General features: G+C 39.0%; 1 protein-coding gene across 5 annotated transcripts in view; it reads left to right on the forward strand.

Moving 5' to 3' along the window:
* tnnt3a (troponin T type 3a (skeletal, fast)) overlaps positions 1–23,236 on the forward strand; it is a 39,028-nt gene that overhangs the window by 14,827 nt on the left and 965 nt on the right. For 3 of the 5 annotated variants that reach the window (XM_087996603.1, XM_087996605.1, XM_087996604.1), the window contains 7 exons: positions 690–735; positions 3,863–3,979; positions 8,150–8,227; positions 8,703–8,816; positions 9,442–9,551; positions 13,382–13,472; positions 17,309–17,349. In XM_087996603.1, the coding sequence (XP_087852729.1) occupies positions 691–735; positions 3,863–3,979; positions 8,150–8,227; positions 8,703–8,816; positions 9,442–9,551; positions 13,382–13,472; positions 17,309–17,349 (596 nt within the window). In that variant the 5' untranslated portion in view covers position 690. Of the gene's footprint in view, positions 1–689; positions 736–3,862; positions 3,980–8,149; positions 8,228–8,702; positions 8,817–9,441; positions 9,552–13,381; positions 13,473–17,308; positions 17,350–18,449; positions 18,491–23,236 lie in introns of all 5 variants that reach the window. The other 2 variants (XM_087996601.1, XM_087996602.1) reach the window with 1 other exon arrangement.

The following is a 23,236-nucleotide window of genomic DNA, read 5'->3' on the forward strand; positions in this document are numbered from 1 at the left end:
TGCTAAGTTCCAGACAAATTCACATGATTCCCCAGTTTTCTCCATTGGATATTGCCCAAAGAATTACAGCTAGTTCCAATGATATTCGCTCCCTTTAAGCACCCCCATTATTTGGAATGCAAAATTATTGGACTTCCCTTATCTCTTTTTATTTTGTTTGTTCATGTTTCCTTTTTATTGCCTTCCGCTATTCAACTTGGTATATCTTGATTGGGGGAGAGAATGAAGTGACCTGCTGCAGCAACCTGGACAGCTGAAGGGACATTGCATTATGTTGGGAACAACTGCTCCAACTTGGGATCTGAAAATGCTGACCAGGATTATTCTAGCATTGCAAGGAGCCACAACAATGACTCCTAAATAGACAGTATCACTGTCATTTCTGTGACTTTGGAAAACTCAGGGCTCCATAAAAGACAGTGTAATGGGTGGACAAACTCTGACCATCAGATTTCCCTACATGTCCCAAAAGTTGGTGCAGTGTCTTTAATGTGAAAAAAAAAACTGGCAGTGAGCAAGAGCAATCAATACAGAGCCATGGCAGTAGAGATTAAGATCCCCCATGGAATTGAAAATGTTTCATTCCCCAGAGCGCACCACATCCTTCACAAAAATGAAGGGATAATTTGCAAAACATCCCCAGGACCAAGTTCTAGGAGTCATTACTTCCCATTGTTTTTTTTTTACAGAATGACTGCTCCCAAAATCCCAGAAGGAGAGAAAGTTGACTTTGATGTGAGTACAGGAAATTATCCAACAAATGATTCATTACTCCTATGCTTGCTGTTTCATTGATGGCTTTTTCTTTATTCACTAATACCCGTTAGCAATGATTGTAAGGTCATCATTATTGTTTCTATTCTGAACAGGAATTAGTGAGAAACTACTTTTTCTACTTTCTCAAAGCAGCCACCCCTCCTCTCCTATAGGGATGTGTTCAAAATGGAGCAAGGCTTAACAGTCACTGACAATTCTCTGGAACTTACTTAAGGGGGAAATTTTATGAATGAAAGCAGCAAATTAGCATCAATGTACTACGTAATCCTGTGAAGATAATTCCAATTTAGATTGTATCATTGACCAATACCCAGAAGTGCAATCCCAGCAAGCGTACGAGAGGGAGAAACCTTGCATAATTATTTTTCTCCCTGTCTAGAAAACCACCAATGAGATCACAATAAAAGTTCAAAAATCTCTTTGATCCATTATTTCCATTCTTTCAGAATATCTACATAAAGGTGGCATGTAAGCAATGTAGTTGTGAGTGTAAAATTACAAAGTAGTGTTGATATTACACGAATAGGGAGAACTGTGACAAAATGGATTTCAATGAAGGCTGCAGTGGGGTCATCCACCATGACCCAAGAAAGGTTCTAAATGTTGAAAAACTAGAAACAGTAGAGGTTAAAAAAAAGGTTAGGGAGCTAGTTAAGTGTCATGAATAAGTACAGAAAATAATCAAAAATACGAATGGAATGCTGATCTTTGCATCGAGGGGATTAGACTATAAAAGTGTGGAGGTCATGTTTCAGCTATACAGGATCACACCTGGAAAACTGTGAACAATTCTGAACATACTCAGGAAGTATATGTATAGTCTTGCGGGAGTGCAGACATAAAATGCAGACATAAAATAAAACCATAAATTGGTTTATGAGAAAATGCCTGGACGAAAAGGATTAACTTTCAGAAATTACCCAAACTAGTGTATTCTCTGGAATTCAGAAGGATGAAGGGTGATTTGATCAAAGTTTTTAGAAATGTAATGGATTAAGTTTGGAAAAACTATTCTCAATGGTTATGAGTTCCAGGATGATGAAGCATCATCTAAACCTGACAGCCAGACCTTCCGGGAGTAAAGTTCGGAAACTGTACCTAAAGGATGGTAGAAGTTAGGAAATCAGTCAAAATTTTTAAGTCTGACATTGATGGTTTTTGTTATCTAAAGGTATTGTGGGGAAGATGGTGAGTTAGGTTGCAGTGGTCAGGACAGATGTCATTTAATGGTGGAACAAGCTTGAGGGGCCAAATGGTTTATTCCTATTCCTATACAGTTTTTCACTGTAGTTGTAATGAATCAATCTAGTGTTGTGCTCTCAGTCATTATTGTAAACAACCTGTTCCAGCTGTTAGCACAAGCAAGATTAGTTAATAGAACAAAAACTAAGAAGGAAAATTAGTTGATATAACAAACCAGTATATCAAGTAATGCATTTACCATTTCAAATTTGACACTAACTAAATACCAGCAGTATTCAACTCAGCTGAGGTTGTGGTGTACAATTGCTTAGACCTGGACTTTTGCTCATGAATCAGCTAACTTGAGTAGGAAATCTTCTTGCTCTCTGTCCCCATCTCAACAGACAATCTCCCAAAATGTGGGCTCCCTGTGTTCCTGGGGGTTGCAGAATAGAGTGAGACCCACTGCATTGGGATGCAGATTTGAGCTAACTATGGGACTGCCTTCAGACCCTAAGGGGGACAGTTCAAATGACCTGCCTTGATTGTGTGGGACATCACCCTAGTTGTTTTGTTACAAAATAAGGCCATCTAGTCCACACCCATCAAACCACCTCACCCATTCCCAATTTCATATAACTCCATGTCAAGTTAGTTCTGTCTCTGCCTCCCACCCATCATTCTTTGGACTTTCACTTTCCTTGTCAGCACACAAAATATTCAACATAGCCACACCTCAGGAACAATGTTTAATTTAAGTAAAATAAAGTTCAAAATATCTACTGTAACCTTTACTATGGCTAACAAAAACTTCCATTCATGGAACCCATTCAAAAGATTAGAAGTCCCTCAAGTGCTTAATCCAATATAAACATTCATAAAAACAAATAAAAGATAGCCAGTCTTTTATAACTTCTTTGCTTTGTCAATCAACTGTGAACTTGCAACACCCTAATAAGCCAATGCTGAGTTTTAGAAAATGCAAAGCAGTAAGGTTTGCATTATGATAGCCCTTGGGAAAATGACAGCAAACAACTAATGCCATTCATAAAGGAGTGGGGATTCAAATAACCAACAATTCTGACAGTTCCACAGACCATTTACACCCTTCAAGAGCTTTCATGATTCTTAAGCATTTGTAACTGCCACACAGTGGTTAAAACTCTTGCAAAAAGAGATCTGTTTGAGGGAAACACAATCTGAGTACCACGTTTATTTGGTTATGCTGAGTTTGGATTTTAAGAGATGTCTCACTTTTTTCCACTCTCAGCAAAAATGGGATCAGTCAGAAATACGAGTGGGATTTCTAGATCCAGGCCCCGTCTACAATTTTTAAAAGTCTGCAGAATTTCCACCACATCATGAAAATCCAAGTAATAGATGAGTTTCAAAGAGGTTTGTTTCTTTAAGGTCATTATCGTTGGGAAGTGATTATAATGAACCATTTATTGAGTTCAAAACAGAGAAAATTATTGAATGAAGTTCCTTTCGGTCAGCAGTAAATTTGTGCTTCCTGTATTTGACAGATGTTATAAGATTATCAAGTCAGCAAAATTAGCAGAAAATAACCTCTTTTTCCTAAGCAAATAATTTAATTGTGTATTTTCCTTATATCAGATGTACAAGGTGTGTGCATAGTAATAGATTAATGTGTTTGTCTTATACAACAGTTCCTGGACCACACTTTGCACTCAATATGATTTTGATGATGTCTTTTACATTTGTATTAATTAGTATTTTTCCAGAGGTTTGGAAGATGTTCAATAGAGTAAAAATCATGGTATAGACACACTGAGATTGTACCCTCCTTTGTTTGAATTTGTTCACTTGTGGAATATGACTCAGTCATGATCTGATATTTTATTCTACTGCTCTGATTTTTATGTGTTTGTGTGGTATTTAGGACATCCAGAAGAAGCGCCAGAACAAAGATCTGATGGAGTTACAGACTCTGATTGATCTTCATTTTGAGCATAGGAAGAAGGAAGAAGAGGAACTGATTGCTCTGAAAGAAAGGATTGTGAGTGTTATATTGATATTAAAGCAACAATCTATCAAGGAGGCACCATGGATGCAGTTTAGAGTTTTTTTTAAATTTTATTCATAGGATGTGGGTGTCACTGGCTGGACCAGCATTTATTCCCCATCTTTGATTTCCCTTGAGATGATCATGGTGAGGCACCTTTTTGAATTGATGCAGTCCACTTGTTATGGGTACACCAACAGTGCTGTTTGGTAGGGATTCCCAGGACTTTGACTCAATGACATTGAAGGAACACCTAGTTCCAAGTTCAGTTGGCAATGTTTCCATACATCGGCAGTCCTTATCCTTTGACGTAGTAGAAATCAAGTGTTTGGTAAGTTGCTGCTATGCATCTTATGGATGGTACACACTGCTGTCACTGTGTGTCAGTGAAAAAGTGAGTGAATATTTAACTGCATGAATGAGGTCCCAGTCAAATAGCTATGTTCCCCTGGATTGTATCATGCTTTTTGAGTGATTTTTGGAGCTGCACACATCCAGGTCAAATGAATAGAATTCCATCACACTCCCAAGTTGTGTAAAAATTGTGCTCAGGCTTTTGGAGTCAGGAGGTGAGTTACTCATCTCAGAATTCCCAGCCTCTGACCTGCTTGTGGAGTCACAGAATTTATAATGTTGGTTCAGTTCAGTTCCCAACAATGGTAATGTGCAAAATGTTTATAATGAGCATTTCAGTGATGAAATGTCATTAAATGCCAAGGAGATTGTTATATATTCCCTGATTGCAAATGAGTGCCTGCCAGTTGTGTGATGTGAATGTTATTTTCCTCTCATCAACTCAGTTCTGAATATTGTCTAGATCTTGCTGCATTTAGACATGGCCTCCTTCAGTAAGTGGCAAGCTATAAATGGTGCTCGGTGTCACCTCATGCTGTAATTACCATGTCAAATTGTGACTGTATCTGTGATATTGTTGTATGACTGTACTGTACTATATCATGACAGCCTTGGCAATGTAAACAATAGAAATTTGCCTCTGCTAGTTGTGATGTATTGAGAAGGGTTGCTAAAAGGAACAAAATGGACAGGCAATGGCAAAATTCAAAGAGTGAATGGGTGAACTATAGAAATTGTTTATTCTTGTCTCGTGCAAGAGTGCAACAAGAACATGGTCAAACCATGGCTTATGAGGGAAGTTAGAGATAGCATGAGATGCTCAAAAGAGGCAAGAAAAATAATAGACTTGAGGATTGGGAACAGTTTAGATGTCAGCAAAGAGGGATCAAAGGATTGATTAAGAAGGGCAAAGTAGAGTGTGAGAGTAAGCTTGTGGGAAACATAAGAACCGACTCTCCAAGTTTTGGTAGGTATGTAAACAGAAAAAGATTGGTGAAAACTAATGTAGATCCCTTCCAGTCAAAAACAAGGGAATTTATAATCGGGAAAAAGGAAGTGGCTGATGAACTAAATTGCTACTTTGCTTCTGTCTTCACAAAGGAGGACACTTATCCAAATCTGAGTTAGTGATGCTGTTCTGAAAATACTTGCAACAGTCCCAATACACACATCCCTTAGCACAAAGGGTAAAAATAAAGCAAACTAGAGCTTATGGGCTTGGAGTAAGAGAGCGAGAGAGGTCAGCAGCCTGTCTCACACACCCCCTGCTGTAACTGAACTGACTAAAGCTTTTAAATTACTTGCAGTGTGGAAACAGGCCCTTCGGCCCAACAAGTCCACACTGACCCGCCGAAGCGCAAACCACCCAGACACATTCGCCTACATTTATCCTCTTTACATAACACTACGTGCAATTTAGCATGGCCAGTTCACCTAATCTGCACATTTTTGGATTGTGGGAGGAAACCCACGCAGACACGGGGAGAATGTGCAAACTCCACACAGAGAGTCGCCTGAGGCGGGAATTGAACCCGGGTCTCTGGCGCTGTGAGGCAGCAGTGCTAACCACTGTGCCACTGTGCCACTGTGCCGCCCACTTTTTTTAAAAGACATAACGGATATTAGATTAGATAAAGTTCTGAATGAATTAAAAAAAACTCTAATCTAAACAAAGGCTAACTACAGCTAGTTGGCCACTTCCCTTTGATTATATATATTTTTTAAAAGACATTAAAACTTTCAGCCTGAAACAGTCTCTGTTAGGGGTAAATAAGGGGCCCCAATAAAAATTTCAAATCCAGCCTAGTTGGAGCCTGACCACTTACCCCCTCTCTGGAAAAAAAACTCAAGAGCATAGTAACCTTATAAAAAGAACCAGTATTGTGATATACAACAGGGAATTATACACCAATGAGCCTACCATTGGTCGTGGGGAAGATACTAGAGTCCATTGTCAAGGATTTTATAGCAGATCACTTCAAAAACAATAGTAGAATCAGACACAATCAGTATGGTTTTTAAAAAGGGGAATCATGCTTGACAGATCTACTAGACAGATCACAAAGATGAAACTAGTAATGTTGATCTGGGAAGCCAGTAGATGTGATTTATTTAGACTATCAGAAGGATTTTGACAAAGTCCCATATTAGAGATTAGTGTGTAAAATTAAAGTACATGAAATTGGCACATTGTGTTGAGATGGATAGAAAACCTTTTAGCAGATAGGAATCAAAGAGTAAGATTAAATGAGTCTTTTTTCTGAATGGCAGGCATTGCTTAGTGGGATGTTGGAGGGATCAGAACCAAGACCCCAGCTATTCACAATATATGTTAATTATTTAGATGAGGGAACTAAATGTAATACGGCAAAAGTTGCAGATGACTCAAAACTGGTTGGAAGGGTGAGCTATGAGGAAGTTGCAGAGATTCTGCAGTGCGATTTGGACCAGCTAAGTGTGTGGACAAATGCATGGTAGGTGCAGTATAATGTGCATAAATGTGAGGTTATTCACTTCAGTAGCAAAAATAGGAAGGCTCGTTATAAATCGAATGGCTGTAAGTTGAGAGAGGGGAATGTTCAACAAGACCCGGGTGTCCTCATGCATCAGTCACTGAAAGTAAGTGTATAGGTGCAGCAGGTAATAAAGAAGGCAGACTACTTATTGGTGTTCATAGTGAGAGGATTCGAGTACAGGAATAAGGACATCTTGCTGCAAATATATAAGGAAATGGATGAGGCCATACCTGGAATATTGTGTGCAGTTTTGGTCATCTTAATTGAGGAAGGATGTTCTTACCAAAGAGAGAGTGCAGTGAAGTTAACCAGAATTAATTCCTTGGATGGCAGGATTAACATATGAGAACAGATTGAGTCAGTTAGGATTGTATTCACTGGAGTTTAGAAGAATGAGGGGATATGTCATGGAAACCTATAAAATTCTAACAGGACTGGACAGTGTGGATGCAGGAAGGGTGTTCCCTATGGAGGAGGGGTGCAAAAACCAGGGATCATAGTCTAAAGGTAAATGAGCAAACATTTAACACTGGAAAGAGGAGAATTTTCTTCTTCCAGAGAGTGGTGAGTCTGAGGAATTCACTGCCACAGAAAGTGGTTGAGGCCACGACATTGTGTTTTCAAGAAGAAGGTAGATATAGCTCTTCTGGTTAAAGGGATCAAGGGATGTGGAGATAGGTGGGATGAGAGTATTAAGCTCGATGGTCAGCCATGACCATAATGAATGGAAGAGCAGGCTTGAGGCATCAAATGGCCTACTCCTCCTACCTTTGGTGTTTTTATCTTTTATATTCCTGTATATGGTGCAACAGTAAAGTTGGCCACAGTGACAGTCATGGTGCGATGTGTCCTGTTACTTTCTGAATTTTTTTCAATTCATTAACGGGATGTGGGTGTCACTGACTAGACCAGCATTTAATAGTCATTCCTAATTGCCAAAGGGGCAGTTAGGAGTCAACCACATTTCTGAAAGTCTGGAGTCACGTGTAGGCCAGAACAAGTAATCTTCCTCCCTTAAAGGAGATGGGTTTTTCCTGCCAATCAACAATGAAAACCTGGTCAACATCACCGTGATCATTCTTAATTCTAGCTTATTTTTTGTAGTTCAAATTCCACCCTCTGCCATTTTGGGATTTTAACCTCAGTCCCTAGAACATTACCTAGGTTTCTGGACTAATAGTCCAGCAATAACACCACTAGACCCACCTCCCGTTCAAATCAATAGAAATAGAGAATGTGCTGTTTCGGAACTGGGTAAACACAATTCCTCTCTATACTTTTCTCCAACCAACAGGAAAAACGCAGAGCAGAAAGAGCTGAACAGCAAAGAATTCGCGCTGAGAAGGAAAAGGAGCGTCAGGCCAGGCAGGTGGTAAGTCATTATACACTGTTGGCTTTGACCTCTTTCGCTTCACATCAATTAAATGATACATAAAATAAACGACAAACTCTTTCATTTCTAAGAAAACATACAGTCAACTCAAGGCTGTCAAACATGAGAAACGTTGGAAATTATGTTTGTGGTTAATAGTGAGGTGATGAGTTACGAATTTATTTCCCACCTTTCAGTTTGTACTTCTGCTCTGCTGGTTATTGTTCCAGAGGCACCTTACTGCTAGCTGACATTTGCCTCAGAGGAACATTTTGCATCTGCAGCCATAGGCTTGTCAGAATGCCCACCTAAGTAACTGATTATATGTGAATTACTTTGGGAAGCAGCTGAGAAATGAGATGTTAATAAATATGAGTTTTTATCTGCCTTTTCAAATTCAAAGATTTGAAATGTCTCATTCTGTTCTAAGCTCTCCTTGCTCACCAGATTGTATATCCTCTTATGTGTCTGACAGGAGGAGAAAGCAAGAAAGGAAGAGGAGGATGCCAGGAGGAGGGCTGATGATGATGCCAAGAAGAAGAAGGCTCTGAGCAGCATGGGTGCTCAATACAGCAGCTATCTTGCCAAGGTAAAATGCCAGCATATGAATCCAATACAATGTAGACCGTGGTATTCCTTTCTTGAGCATGGGGAATGCTTCATTCAGTGCCTCCACTTAGGGTACACTACACCTGGCAAAAGCTCAGTTAGAGATGGAAATGTGTTGCTGGAGAAGCGCAGCAGGTCAGGCAGCATCTAGGGAACAGGAGAATCGACGTTTCGGGCATTAGCCCTTCTTCAGGAAAGCTCAGTTAGAGAATGGTAGAGAGTGGAAAATGGATTGATAAAGCTTCATTTTTAAGTTAGGATAGCTTAAAGGGTGGGGAGGTACTTATTCAGGGACCCCACCTTTGATAATCCCCAAGAAGTTTGGTCCATGCTTCTAACCTAAAATGTAACACTCCAGTTGTATAGTGTACCCTCATTAGTAAATTCCACATGCCCAGTAAAGTAGTTTCTGACAATTAAAACAAATAACTCATGCGCTCAAAAGCAAGCACCAGGAAACCCCAATCAATTCCATATGGTAGCAGGTATAAAATTGCTAGAATAAACCTGTTGAAAAATTAATAGATCTCAAAACTCTCTTGTGCATCCCTGATACCTGAAATTTCAGTTGAACTATCTTACTCTTAAATTCAATTGTTAATTAGGCTGATCAGAAGAGAGGGAAAAAACAGACTGAAAGGGAAAAGAAGAGGAAAATCCTTGCAGAGAGGCGCAAAGCACTCAACATTGATCATCTTAATGAAGACAAGCTTAGGTGAGTACCTGCAAGTATGCCACTCATTAATTTTTAATGAAAGCTTTCCTTTCTTTTATACTTCCAACATCAGGAAAAGTAATGATATTATGTGAAACTGTGTTGGGTTATGAAGGAATATTTGCACTCAACTTAGTTTTTGCCTAGCCTAGTTGTTTCCATTTCCTTGACCACTATTATAATTAGTTACTTGTAGGCCAGTTGGTATCTTTAAAAAAAAGAAGCAGAATCAATGCATATTGAGAAAGGTGACTGTGGGCTAAAGAGATATTAGTCAGTTTCCTCAATTTTATGACCAAGTATAGTTCTTCATGGATCACCACTTTGATGTGGTGGACAGGTTAGTGTGCTCCAGTGAATCTTCAATTAGTTACCAGCAGCAGGAGCTGCCTGCTCCTGGCAGGAGCACACAGGTAAGCAGAGTCAGAAGTGATGCCAGATGAAGTACGGTCCAGTAAGTTCTCAACACAGAAAAGACAAAGGAAGACATGGAATCGCATCACAGAAAAGGTAAATGAATGTTGCATTGGCAAGGAGGTTCTGATTATCATGGCTCAACATTTCACTGAGACCTAGCCACTGACTTGTCAAGATGTGTGAAATATGCGGGCTTTCAAAGTGCTCATGTTTAACAAAGCCAAGTGCCTGATGGGAGAACGGAGGACAGGTGGCTCTGAACCTGGGAATCACTAATCAAGAATCTGCACAGGGGGCAGCAGGTGTATGAAATCATTGTGCACCTGGGTTTGGACAGCGGTATCTTTCACAGCAGTCCTCTTCAGAACATCCTTTGCTTGTCCCAAATGGGAAGGGCCATAAAACTTGGCTCTCCAATTTTTCCCTTCAATGGGAATTACAACCAATAGAATCGCTAACTTCATGGTTGAATAAATAAAATGCTAACTTTGCAACTCCTGGATAATCTTGTGGCTGTCCGGAAGGAACTACAATTGTACCCCATGAACTATCACGACTCCTAATTGAAATCTGTTTTCCTGGAGAGCAGCAGGTGAAGGAACATGTACGGAAATATACCTTCTACAGGAAAGGAAAGACTGGCAGTGACCCTTGTATCCCCTGAGTTGTGTAAATTAAAGGTTCATGGCTCTTCACTTACAACTCAACTGTAATTAATATGTCACTTTCACTGGCCATTATGCCCTAAATCTTGACCTAAGTGAAGATGTTAAGGAAAAGTACTACTCTGTCTTGATGAAACAAATTTATAAGGAGTATTGCTGGAGAGAAACTATCATGTCAAACAGCATTAAATAGCCAATGTATATGATCTATTCCTTGCACTGACAAAATATGCTCAGTGAGGCTTCAATATAATAAACATAATTTTCTGTGAGAAGGATAAATACAAAGCCATTGGTGGAATCCTGTATCAAAACACTGGCACTTCCCAAATTGCATCATTGTTCAAATCAAAGACCTGAATGTCTTTTATTCATTCATGGGATATGGATGTCACTGGCCAGACCAGCATCTAGTTCCAATCACTAGTTGCTTTTGAGAAGGTGGTGGTGAGCTGCCTTCTTGAACTGCTGCAATCCATGTGTTGAAGGTAGACCCATAATGCCATTACAGAGGGAATTCTAGGATTTTGACCCAGCAGCAATGGAGGAATAGTGATATATTTCCAAGTCAGGATGGTGAGTGGCTTGAAGGGGTACTCTAATTTGATGTTCCCATGTATCTACCACCAGAGACCCGGGTTCAATTCCCGCCTCCGGCGACTGACTGTGTGGAGTTTGCACATTCTCCCCGTGTCTGCGTGGGTTTCCTCCGGGTGCTCCGGTTTCCTCCCACAGTCCAAAGATGTGCAGGTCAGGTGAATTGGCCATGCTAAATTGCCCGTAGTGTTAGGTAAGGGGTAAATGTAGGGGTATGGGTGGGTTTCGCTTCGGCGGGTCGGTGTGGACTTGTTGGGCCGAAGGGCCTGTTTCCACACTGTAATATAATCTACAATCACTCTTGTCCATCTAGGTGGAAGTGGTCATTGGTTTGGAAGGAAGAGTTTGTTGCAGGAAGTTTGATGGATTTCTTCTTGTAGATGGTACAAACTGCTGCTACTGATCATGGTGGAGGAGGAAGGAAATGTTTGAAGGATTTGGTGTCAGTCAAGCTGGCTGCTTTATCATGGATGGTATTTATCTTCTTGAATGTTGATTGAACCTACACTTATCCAGTCAGGGGGAGATATTTCATCACACTCCTGACTTGTGCCTTGTAGTTGGTGGACAGGCTTTGGGGAGCCAGATGATGAGTTACTCACTGCAAGATTCCAAGGTCCTAACCTGCTGATGTAGCCACTGTATTTATAGTTCAGTTTCTAGTCAGTGGTAATCCCTCAGGATGTTGATAGTGAAGGATTCAGTGATGATAACTTGAATTGTGAAGAGATAATGGTTTGATTTTTTTTTGTTGGAGATGTCATTTCTCGACACTTCTGTAGCACAGAAGTTATTAATGAATGGTATCTGCATCACCCAATCCTTATTGGTGATTGTTGATGAACATTCATTTTGTATCAAGATGTTGCAAGATCTGAATCATGTATCAGTGACACATAGTAGTGCTACAGAAATTGCACCAGCAAAACTTATGGATCCCAACAGGAGGATTATCAAACAGATGCTAATGTTCATCTTGGTGCCAGATCAACAAGCATGCAAGCAAAACACCTGCAAAACTATCGACAATGGCCTGGACAGTTTGTCCAAATGGCTGAAAGGCATCTCTTTTATAGGGACCCGCTTTCTCTAAAATTATCAGTGCTCTAGAGAGTACAGAGGAGGGTTGGAGGCATTAGAAAGACACTTTGAAGCTTTCCTTGAAGTGCAGTAGAATTGACAAAAATGGCTGGGATGAACTTGCTGCCAATCGATTAAGGTAGTTACAATTTGTCCATCAAGCTGCATCCTGCTTTGAGTTTAAACACCTTCATGATGATGTAGAGCAGCAGCAGAGAAGTAGAGAAACAGAAACAAATCCTGCAGTCCACACCCCACTACCTAAGGATTGGCCTACTATTGGCCCAGTACAATGGATTTGCCCTTTCAGTTACATGAAGATCTACAGCTGAAACTCAAGATCCTATAAGAGAGGAGACATCATTTTCAAATCAAGAGATAGTCAGTGATAACTGTTGTAGAATTGTACAACAGAGAAAGAAGCCATTTGGTTCTTCACTGATATGCTTTGGCCTCTGAAAAGAGTTATATGTTTAACATGAATTATCTGCCACATGCGTTTTGAAATTGGAAACAGTGTTTAGAGATCTTGGCATGATGAGGGAAAATGGGGGTGAGGGGCAGGAATTTGGTGATGCAAAGACATTTGTGTCTGCAGTAGTTTTTCATGGACTGCAAGAAGCACATTTGATGACTTAATATTCTTAACCACATTTCAAAAGTTCTTACTCAGTGTATAGTTTTGACTTTTTTGTCCTGACAACAGAATTAATGTTTGTCTTCTAATACAGACCACTGTTTGAAATGTTTGAACAGGGTATTCCCTCAGTGAAACTACCTGAAATTACATGGTATAGCAAATGAAAATGTAGGATAACTGGACATTGATGCCTACTGCTACACTCCTGGTCCAAAAAAACCGTCAAATCTGATTTTTGTTGCTTTCCTATTGCAGGAACAAGACTGCCTAGTCCCATGCTGTTGTTCCTTCCTCATTTGTAAATAAGGCAAGAGCTGGGACCCATCTGATTTCCCTTGTTTCCATCTTTGCTATTACCAAGTGCTGCTTGATTCAGAATCGATTGCTCTGTGATATTTTGATTGATGCTGCATTTTCTTTTAAATTACCAGGGAAAAAGCCAAGGAACTATATGACTGGTTGAGACAACTAGAATCTGAAAAATTTGATATGTGTGAAAAACTGAAGAGGCAGAAGTATGAGGTATGTACCAAATCTCTGAACCATTTAAGTAAAACTAAGCATTTAAAAATAAACAAACAGACAACTAAATATAAAATTCCTTCTAATTTCAATGTAGTTTGTTACTAATTAATAATAATTACAGGAAATTCCTTTTCACAATTGAATAGTCATTGCACTGTATATATGTGAAAATGAAGGCACTGAATCATTTAATTAATTTAGTTTAATTCAGCCATCTCAATTGGAATATTGTGTACAATTCTGATTGCCACATTATAGGAATATATGAATGCATTGAGAGAGTGCTGGGTGATTTACAAGAATAGTCCCAGGGATGGGAAATTTCAGCTTTGTGAATATATTAAAGAATTTGGAATGTTCTCTTTGGAGAGAAGAAGGTTAAGAGGAAATCTGATGCAGGTTTTCAAAAACTTGAGTGGGCTGGATATTAGTAGATAGGGAGAAATTGTTCTGACTCATAAAAGGAACAAGAACCAGAGGGCACAGTTTATAATGATTTGCGGAAAATAAGTGCAAGGTGAGCAAAAGCTTTTTTTTTCACACAGCAGGTAGTTAACTTATGAAAAACATTACTTGGAAATGTAGCGGAAGCAAGTTCAATTGGATGATTTATTAGCTAAAAATAATGTGTAAGGGTATGGGGTGAAAACAAGAGATTGGCAATCCGTAATGATGCTCATTTGAAGAGTCAATGAGAGACACAAAGGACCAAATAGTTTTCTTTTGCAATGATAACATTTCTGTGATTCAAATCACCTAACTATATATTCACTCTGAAGCTCTTGTAATTCTGTTAGATCAGTTCATGCTTGAAATATTACACATTTTAATTTCTGGTAAGAAAATTCATATTTTACTTAGATTAAACATATTTCAGTTCAATGATTTGTAATTTAACTTTTTTAAATAGAGTGCTTTTAATTTGTACCAGTACTGTTCAGCTTCACTTAGTCATCAGGAGATATGAAGCTGAATGTCTCTGAGCTACTGCTAAAAGATTAACAAATAAAGCAGATGAACTGACGGTACAGGTAGAAACAGTGGCAGTAAGCCCTCCTTTCTATTGCAGAAACATAGCCTAAAGTGGGACTGGAATGGCAATTCAACATTCCTGAGTATAGGGTTTTCAGGAGAAATGGATGGTGGGATCAGTAAGAGGTGTGTGGCAATTTTGATCAAAGAAACAATTACAGGTGTGAGGAGGGATGATATTTTCGAGACCGTCAAATGAGGGGATGTAGATTGAGCTAACAAACTAAAAAGGGGCTGTCACACTACTAGGCATGTATTATAGATCCCCAAACAGTCAAAGGGATAGATGACCAACTGTGAAATCAATAAGTGCAAAATCATCGGGACAGTTATAGTGAGGAATTTTAACTATTCCAGTATTAAGTGGAATAATTTTAGTGTCAAGAAATTAAGGAAGCAGAATTCTTGAACTGCATTCAGTAGAATGGTTTTGGCCGGTACGTACCCCATCAAGAGAGTGTGCAGTTCTGGACAATGCTTTTGGAAATAAAACTGGACAGGTGGAAGGAGCCGTATTTTGAAGTAGTGATCATAATTCAATTAGTTTTAGCACAGTTATGGAACAGGACTAAGGTGGAACAGCAGTTAGAAATTTCAGCCGGAATAGGATTTATTTAAGGAAGCTGAGGAATGATTCAGCACTTGAAATTATGTCAGTGTTAGATCATACAAAGGAGAGATTCAACATGTTCAGAGTAAAAATGTCCCCATGAAGAAAAAGGGCAACATAGCTAAATCTAAAGCCCTTATATGTCATCAAGCATACAGGGTAAACTAAGACAGAAAAGAAAAGTTGATGTTAGGCACAGAGAACTCACTACTGCAGAACACCAAGAAGGATTCAGAAAGTGCAGGAGTGAAATCAAAAAGAAATTACCAAAGCAAAGAGAAGGCGTGAAAGAATATTGGCAAGTAAAACTAACTACAACCCAAAGATGTTTTATCCATACACTAACTGTGAGAAGATGTGAAAAATGGACACTTAGACAAAAATAATCAAGGCATAATCAGCATGTGGACAGAAAATCATATTTGACAAACTCGTTGGAATTTTTTGAAGATGTAACTGACAAACTTGTTAGGGGATATTGATGGATGTGATTCACTTAGATTTTCAGAAGGACTACAAAAGTATATTTTGCATGAATATTTAAAATGTTACCAACAATGGTATTTTGCTTGGCCACGTTACTGAACTTTTTGCTATCATCTTCTCTATTTCAGATCTAATCATTAGTAAAGTTACAAAAAAAAGTGTGGGAAACATAAATTGCAAAACATCCTGAATGGACCATAGCAATGCTTCAATGTATTACATTACAATCAATTAGCTACTACATTTTAAAATTTAATTGAAGATGGTCACCCTCTCTGCTCTGCCTCAGTGTAGGTCCTCTGATCATTTATTAAATGTCTCATAGTTTTTCATTTTTATTTGTTTCCAAGAGACTTCTGTTTTCAAGTTGTTGAGTATAATCACTTTTTTAAAAATCCTCTTTGTCCACATCTCTATAAACCACCTTCATTCAATTCCTTCAGAACATTCTCATGTTTTAGAAAATGGCCACCTCAAACTATGTAGCCTCTGAAAGTCAGTGCCTCCTCATTCCTCTGACCCAGCTCTTCCTTTGACTCCTATCCCATGAGTCGGCCTCATCCAGTGGAACTTAGGAGCCTGAAACAGCTTCTTGTGACCAGGATGCTTATTTGTCACTTATTTGTCACAGGACCTTAGAGAACATCTGTGGGACACCTGCACCAATCAGCCACACTGCCCTGTGGCCCAACATTTCAACTCCCCCTCCCACTCAGCAAACAACATGGAGGTCCTGGGCCTCCTTCACCGTCGTTCCCTCACCACCCGACACCTAGAGGAAGAACGCCTCATCTTCTACCTCGGAACACTTCAACCCCAGGGCATCAATGTGGATTTCACCAGTTTCCTCATTTCCCTTTCCCCCACCTCACCCCAGATCCAAACTTCCAGCTCAGCACTGTCCCCATGACTTGCCCTACCTGCCTATCTTCCTTTCCACCTATCCACTCCACCCTCCTCTCTGGCCTATCAACTTCATCCCCACCCCCATTCACCCATTGTACTCTTTGCTACCTTCCCCCACCCTCTTCTCTGACCTATCACCTCCATCCCCATCCCCATTCACCTATTGTACTCTATGCTACTTTCTCCCCACCCCCACCCTCCTCTCATTTATCTCTCCACCCAGCAGGCACCCTGCCTCTATTCCTGATGAAGGGCTTTTGCCCGAAATGTCGATTTTCCTGCTCCTCGGATGCTGCCTGAACTGCTGTGCTTTTCCAACACCACAATCAGTTCATAGCATGCCAGTAATCTGCATATTATGCTTGAGATGCTGTGTTTTATTTTGAAGAAAGAAATAAAAAAGTTGAAGTACTTGTCCAATAAATAAAGCTGGAGACTTTTATAATAAATTGTGGCCAAAGAGGAAAGATGAACTGCCAGTCAGAAATTTAAAAACGTATTTATTTTCCTTATAATTAGCCCTGTCAATTTAGCATTATATTTTTTGAGTTAATCCTTTCTGTATTAATAGTATGAAAATGAAAACATTATTAACACAATATGTTTCATCATATATATTTAACAAACAAAAAAACTGCAAAAGCTTTTGTGAGGAGCAATATTTTACAGAATCATCCACATTATTTTATACCTGAGTTTTTTTCAGAAGTGCATTAATGAAAATTGTGCAGGCTACTTCCTGACATCATCTGTGTTTTTAATACTCCACTGAAATACATATCGCTGTAATTCCTTTTAGATTACATCACTGCGTAAGAGAATGGAGCTACTGGCTAAGTTGTAAGTACTAAACAGAGCCCCTTTAAGTTCTGCAGCTGTAGGGTCCTGCCTGGAACATGCATGGGTTGGCTGCATGGTAAGCCAAGAAACCATCAAACATGCAGTGAGGGGGTAGCAGGTAACAACTCTGAAATAAAATTCAGTAGTTTAACTTCATCTAACTGAAGCCTAGTTCCTTTGCTTTCTACTTTATCACTAGTAGAATATAATTGGGTTCAAAATGCAAAATCCATTGCCAGGAACCTTTTGGATTAAGGTCATTAGGTACCACCAGCCATGGCATTAATCGCCTCGTATTTATCTTGTAACATGGATTCTCACAGCATTTTCCAACAGATTTTTAAAGTCAAGTCTACATGGAGGGAATAATTCTGATTTTTGTTTCATTTGGACCATTATTCATAAATGTTATGCGCTCCAAAAATGGATTTGTGCACTTTTAATCTTTTACACTAGGTAAAGATTGAGTTATTTGAAATATTAAAGGATCATTACTGTCAGGGTATGTGAATGGATATATATTTTGCTTTGTCATTATTGACACACAATATCTACTTAAAATGAATCCACTCACGGTTTGGTGAATAGGTCACAATCAATGATGTTTTAAAAAAAATCTTTATTCACACAAAAACATTTTTTTTTCTCCTGTGATGTGAGTGAGTTTGTAGTTTATCATTTGACCAGTCATAAATCAATTGCACAGATTTTATCTTACTATGCCCTATAGGAATAACATCTTCTTAACATTTTAATTGATCTCTGGTTAAACCTGCTGCCTCCTCAAAAGCTTTCAGGCTAGCTACAACAGTCCAGTCCAGTTCTTGAGCTAGGTCTATGGGCCGTCATAAGTCCAGAGTCCTTGCTTTTTCTCAGGGTGCCATTCTGCAGGATTAAAGCAGGAACAACTCTGTAAGTATTCGTCTAGAAGTGCACAATGTGCAATTTGCAAAATTTCATTCAGCAGGTTCATCAGCTGTCTTTCCTTGAACTCTTCTGGGAGAACACAACATTCAACAGATAAGTGGGCAAAACATCCAACCACAGGTAACTGAGTCAGTCTTCAATTAAATGCACTAATGAACATATGTTATTTGCAGATTACTACAGCCAGAAATCGCATTGATGAACTTCAAAAACAGTAAGTACATTGTTACCACCTCTCCCAAATACTCCTCGAAAGGAACGTACAAACGTGGCCATCTAATTTATCAACTATGGACAAAGCTAATGGAAATTCAATTCAAATAGGCATGGTGAAGGTGTGCAAATGCAAATAACTCATGCAACGATATCTAGAAATACAGTCATTCATTTGACTCCCAGTGTTTATTCGAATTAAATTCTTCCTTTATGTAATACACATCTAAGTGTTCAAGTATTATTTATAGTAATTTAAGGTCAAGTACAGTGGAAATTATACAGTGAATGGCAGAACCTTTAGGAGTATGGATATGCAGAGGGATCTGAGTGTGTAGGTCCACAGATTGTTGAAAGTGGCAGCACAGGTAAATAAGGTAATAAAGGGTTATGGCATGTGCACCTTCATTGGAAGGGGCATTGAGTATAAGGATAGACAAGTTATGCTGCAGCTTTATAGAACTTTAGTTAGGCCACACTTGGAATATTGCATACAGTTCTGGTCACCAGACTACTAGAAGGATGTGCTTTGAAGAGGATGCAGAAAAGGTTTACCAGGATGTGGCCTGGTATGGGGGATTTTAGCTGTGAAGAAAGGTTTGATAGACTTTGGATTTGTTTTCACTGGAACGCAGGAAATTGACGAGTGACCTGATAGACATGTATAAGATTGTGGATGGCATGGATAAAGTGAAAATTGTGAGGGTTTTTCCCAGGGTGGAGGGATCAATTACTAGGGGACACAGGTTCAAGATGCGGGGTGGAGAGTGGGGAGGTGTGTTTAAAAGAGATGTGTGAGGCAATTTTTCACACAAAGGATGGTGAGTGCCTAGAATGCGATGCCAGAGGTGGTGGTGGTGGAAGCAGACACAACAGCAGCATTCAAGAATCACCTGAACGAATACATGAATAGGAACAATGGAGGGATTTGGATCCGTTGAGTGAAGACAGTTTTACTATGGAAGAGTGAAATGGAGGGCCAGAGGGCCTGTTTCTGTGCTGTATTGTTCTTTGTTCTAATGTAAGTTCACACACACTTTAGTCTGATCAGGATTTGTAACCAATATTAGTGAATGGTATCAGCACACTAGAATTCTGCATTTATGTTGAGTGTATGTTTCTCTACTTCAGTCAGTGTAGATCATAATCAGATTGTTTAAATTTCTTTCCTGTAATGAACTGCTAAGCAGTACATCCAGGAAAGGTTCTGGATCTTAAATTTGCACATGAAGTCAAAGTTGCAATGTATTACAATTAGTCTTGGCATTCATGGGGAGGGATAAGAAAGGGACACTTGTGAATTCTTGCTCCTGCTTGTACTTCAATGACAATAATGGAAAGTCAGTGGACATCAGTTGGCGGAATTGAGCTCAGCTATAACCTGCCAATGCTTATCACCTAGACTTACTTAGCTCACTGTTAAAGTATTGCAGGACTGAGGTGTTGTCTGAAAATGGGTCTCTACATCTGTTTCTACATTCAATATGTGAAAATTATAAATCATTTCACTTTTCATTTTTGATATTTTCTAAACAAAAACTGGATTGACCTAAAATCCAGTTGTGTGGTCACCCCCAACCCTCTTAACCCAATGATGTCCTATTCAGTTCAAGTCCCATATTGATAAACTTTTGATGCTGATATGTTCCTTTCTGTTAATCCATTTTCCATTTAACTTTGTATCCTCATTTCTTCCTTTAAATCTTCTGTTATTTATGCATGATCTAATATCACATTGTCAAGCCATGGTACAGAGCATTGTGAATATGACCCAACCTTCAGGCTTTTCCCTGCTTTTACAGAATGAAAGTGTCTCAGAACACCCTTCCTTCAAGTATACTATAACTGCACTCCACTTCTGAAGAAATCTCTTTTGAAAATGGTGGAGGAGAAATTAAACAGTACTTAAAATATGTTTTTAATCATGTATTTTTGTTATCATCAAAAAATGAAACAGAAGTGGGATGTCTGGCTTCAGAGTAATTATATTCAAATAGTCATTGCATATTGAGCCTTTTGAGTTGTGAGTACGGCTCAGTAATTTAGTACTAATTGCATTACAATAATCAATACTTTAATATGGATGTCATATTTCCAAATAATATAATCCAAATAATAATATCCCCAATGCAAATACCATCATTAAGAATAGGGCTTAAATTAACTAGATTTTTTGAGAGTGCAAGACTAAATAATGTGTTCACCTGGACTGATTGAAGGGATGCACTGCCCTCTCAGATCACAGTTGTAAACGAGATGAATATTACAAATTATGAAAAGGCTCTCTGAAGTCCCCAAGATGAAACAGTTGTCCTGGAGCTTCTTCCTGTCAACAATGATTCAATAAAATAAATCTTAATCTACTAGTTAATCAGGCTGTAATCTAGCTAAAGTTAGAATAAAGTTTTCTATGGGGACCCTGTTGTTAGTACTATTGTGTTTTAGTGTGCTTTGAACCCTTGTCAATTCTAGATTATCCACAATGCTTTGTGCCATTTTTCATTTGAGCAATAACTTTTCCTATCTGTTTAACCAGCTGCTAATCTGCCTGTGTTCATGCTGTGTGAATGATGAAAGTTCTATGATGTACCATGGATAATTTGACAGTGACAACCCATAACCAGGATGTTGAGGAGACTTTGCAAACATGACCTTTTGACAGACGTCCTGGCACTATTGTTTAATGATCAATAAACTCCAGCATCTATGTAGACAGTCCTTGGTTTCCAACAGAGAAAGACCGTAGGAAAATTGGCTGGATTGGACCTTGCATACTAGAGTACTATGAGTTAATTTTTTAAAATGGGTTTTGATTTTATTTATTTTGATGTGTATATGATGCTTTTTCCCACAAGGATCTTTTATATTGCTCTGTGAAAATTCCTATTAGGATCATTAGAATCGCAAGTAAGTAAAAGATGAACTCTAATTGGGAACGTTCATGTGATGATTCAGGACCAAGCCTTAAAGTAAGGTCCTCCATAGATGCACTTACTTTTACATCTCATTCCATTATGCTTTTTTATAACACTCAGAAGGTCTTTAAGCCAACTTCTCCTGGCACTCAAAGTAAGTAACTTATAAATCTGCATTAAAGATTTCCAAGGCTGCAGAATGGTATGTAAAGCATGTCTGTTTTCTCAGAGTACATATCTATGCTGCCAACTTTCGAGTACAAAAACAAAAGCAGGCAAGTATTTGAAAACAGGGTTTGCAAAGGCATAGAAAGAATAATGAAACCTAGTTATTCAGGTAAATGAAATGAAAGATTGCAAGGCATTAATTTTACTGTGCTCAACCCTAATCAGTTTGCAATCTGGTGAATGCACTTTCTTAAAAATGATTTGTTTTTCAAATGCTTCCAACACTGTGCCAGAATCAGAAGTAATCCAGCACATAGCATCTTAACCAACTTACTTTCTTCAAGATACAGATGACAGATTTCTGGAATGACACTGGAACAAGACTAGATTGAGCCTATTCCAACATTCATTTGATGACTGATTATTTGCAACCTAACCCATTTGGTCCTGAAATCACTTGACATCCCGTCCAAAGAAAATTAAGGGCCATTTTGAAATTTTCAATAAACCAAGCCTTAATAGACCTATGTAGGAGAGAAGTGTCTCTGAATGGCTTCGCTATAATTTTATTGGCAAGCCCATTGATTTACAATGCTCCCAGAAAAGGAAAGCTCATCCATCCCCTCAATGTTATTATCAAGTAGTAACATTGTTGCTTAATCTTCCATATCAGGTGAGGTAAGAGTGACAGGTCTTGATATCAAGGCTGCATTCAACTGAGTGCACTATCAAGGAGCCATAGCATAACTAGAATCAATGGGTATCAGGGGTAAACTCTCTGCTGGTTGGAATCATACCTGGTAAGTAGGAGGATGATTGTGATTTTTGGAGGTCAGTCACCTCAGCTCCAGAACATTTCTGCAGGAGTCCCTCAGGTTAGTGTCCTAGGCCCAACTATCTTCAACTGCTTCATCAATGACCATCATAAGGTCAGAAGTGGGGATGTTTGTTGATGATTGCACAATGTTCAGCACTGCTGCAATTCTATAGATACTGAAGCAGTCCATGCTCAAATGCAACAAGATCTGGACAATATCCAGGCTTGGACAGACAAGTGAAAAGTAACATTCATACCATACATGCCAGGCTATGACCATCATTAATAAGAAACAGTCTAACCACTGCTCCTTGACAATCAATGGTGTTACCATCACTGAATCCTCCACCATCAACATCCTTGAGGTTATTATTGACAAGAAGCTCAACTGGACCCACCACGTAAATATAGTGACTACAAGAGCAAGTCAGGACAAGGAAAAATGTAGATAGTAGCTCACCTCCTGAATCCCCAAAGCCTGTCCATCATCTACAAAGCAAAAGTCAGGAGATGTGATGGAATACTGCCTACTTGCCTAGATAGGTACAGCTCCAACATCAGTCAAGAAGCTTGACACTATCCAAGACACAGCAGCCCACTTGGCTGTCACCATATCCACAAACATTCACTCTCTCTACACTGACACTCAGTACCAGTGGTGTAAGATGCACGGAAGAAATTCACCAAAGATCCTTAGACAGCATCTTCCAGCCAACTGACCCTAGATTGATGAAAGACTAATTGTAACTGCGAAAGTCTTTGAGAGAAAAACAGATTGGTGGTAATTGATATCCTAGATCGGTATGGCAGCTGCTTTCACTCTTCAATGAGAATAGTTTTGACCAGC

Source organism: Chiloscyllium plagiosum, unplaced genomic scaffold (assembly GCF_037043375.1).
Source record: "Chiloscyllium plagiosum isolate Xiang-an unplaced genomic scaffold, Cpla_swu_hap1 HiC_scaffold_18, whole genome shotgun sequence".
In the NCBI taxonomy this organism is placed as follows: domain Eukaryota; kingdom Metazoa; phylum Chordata; class Chondrichthyes; order Orectolobiformes; family Hemiscylliidae; genus Chiloscyllium; species Chiloscyllium plagiosum.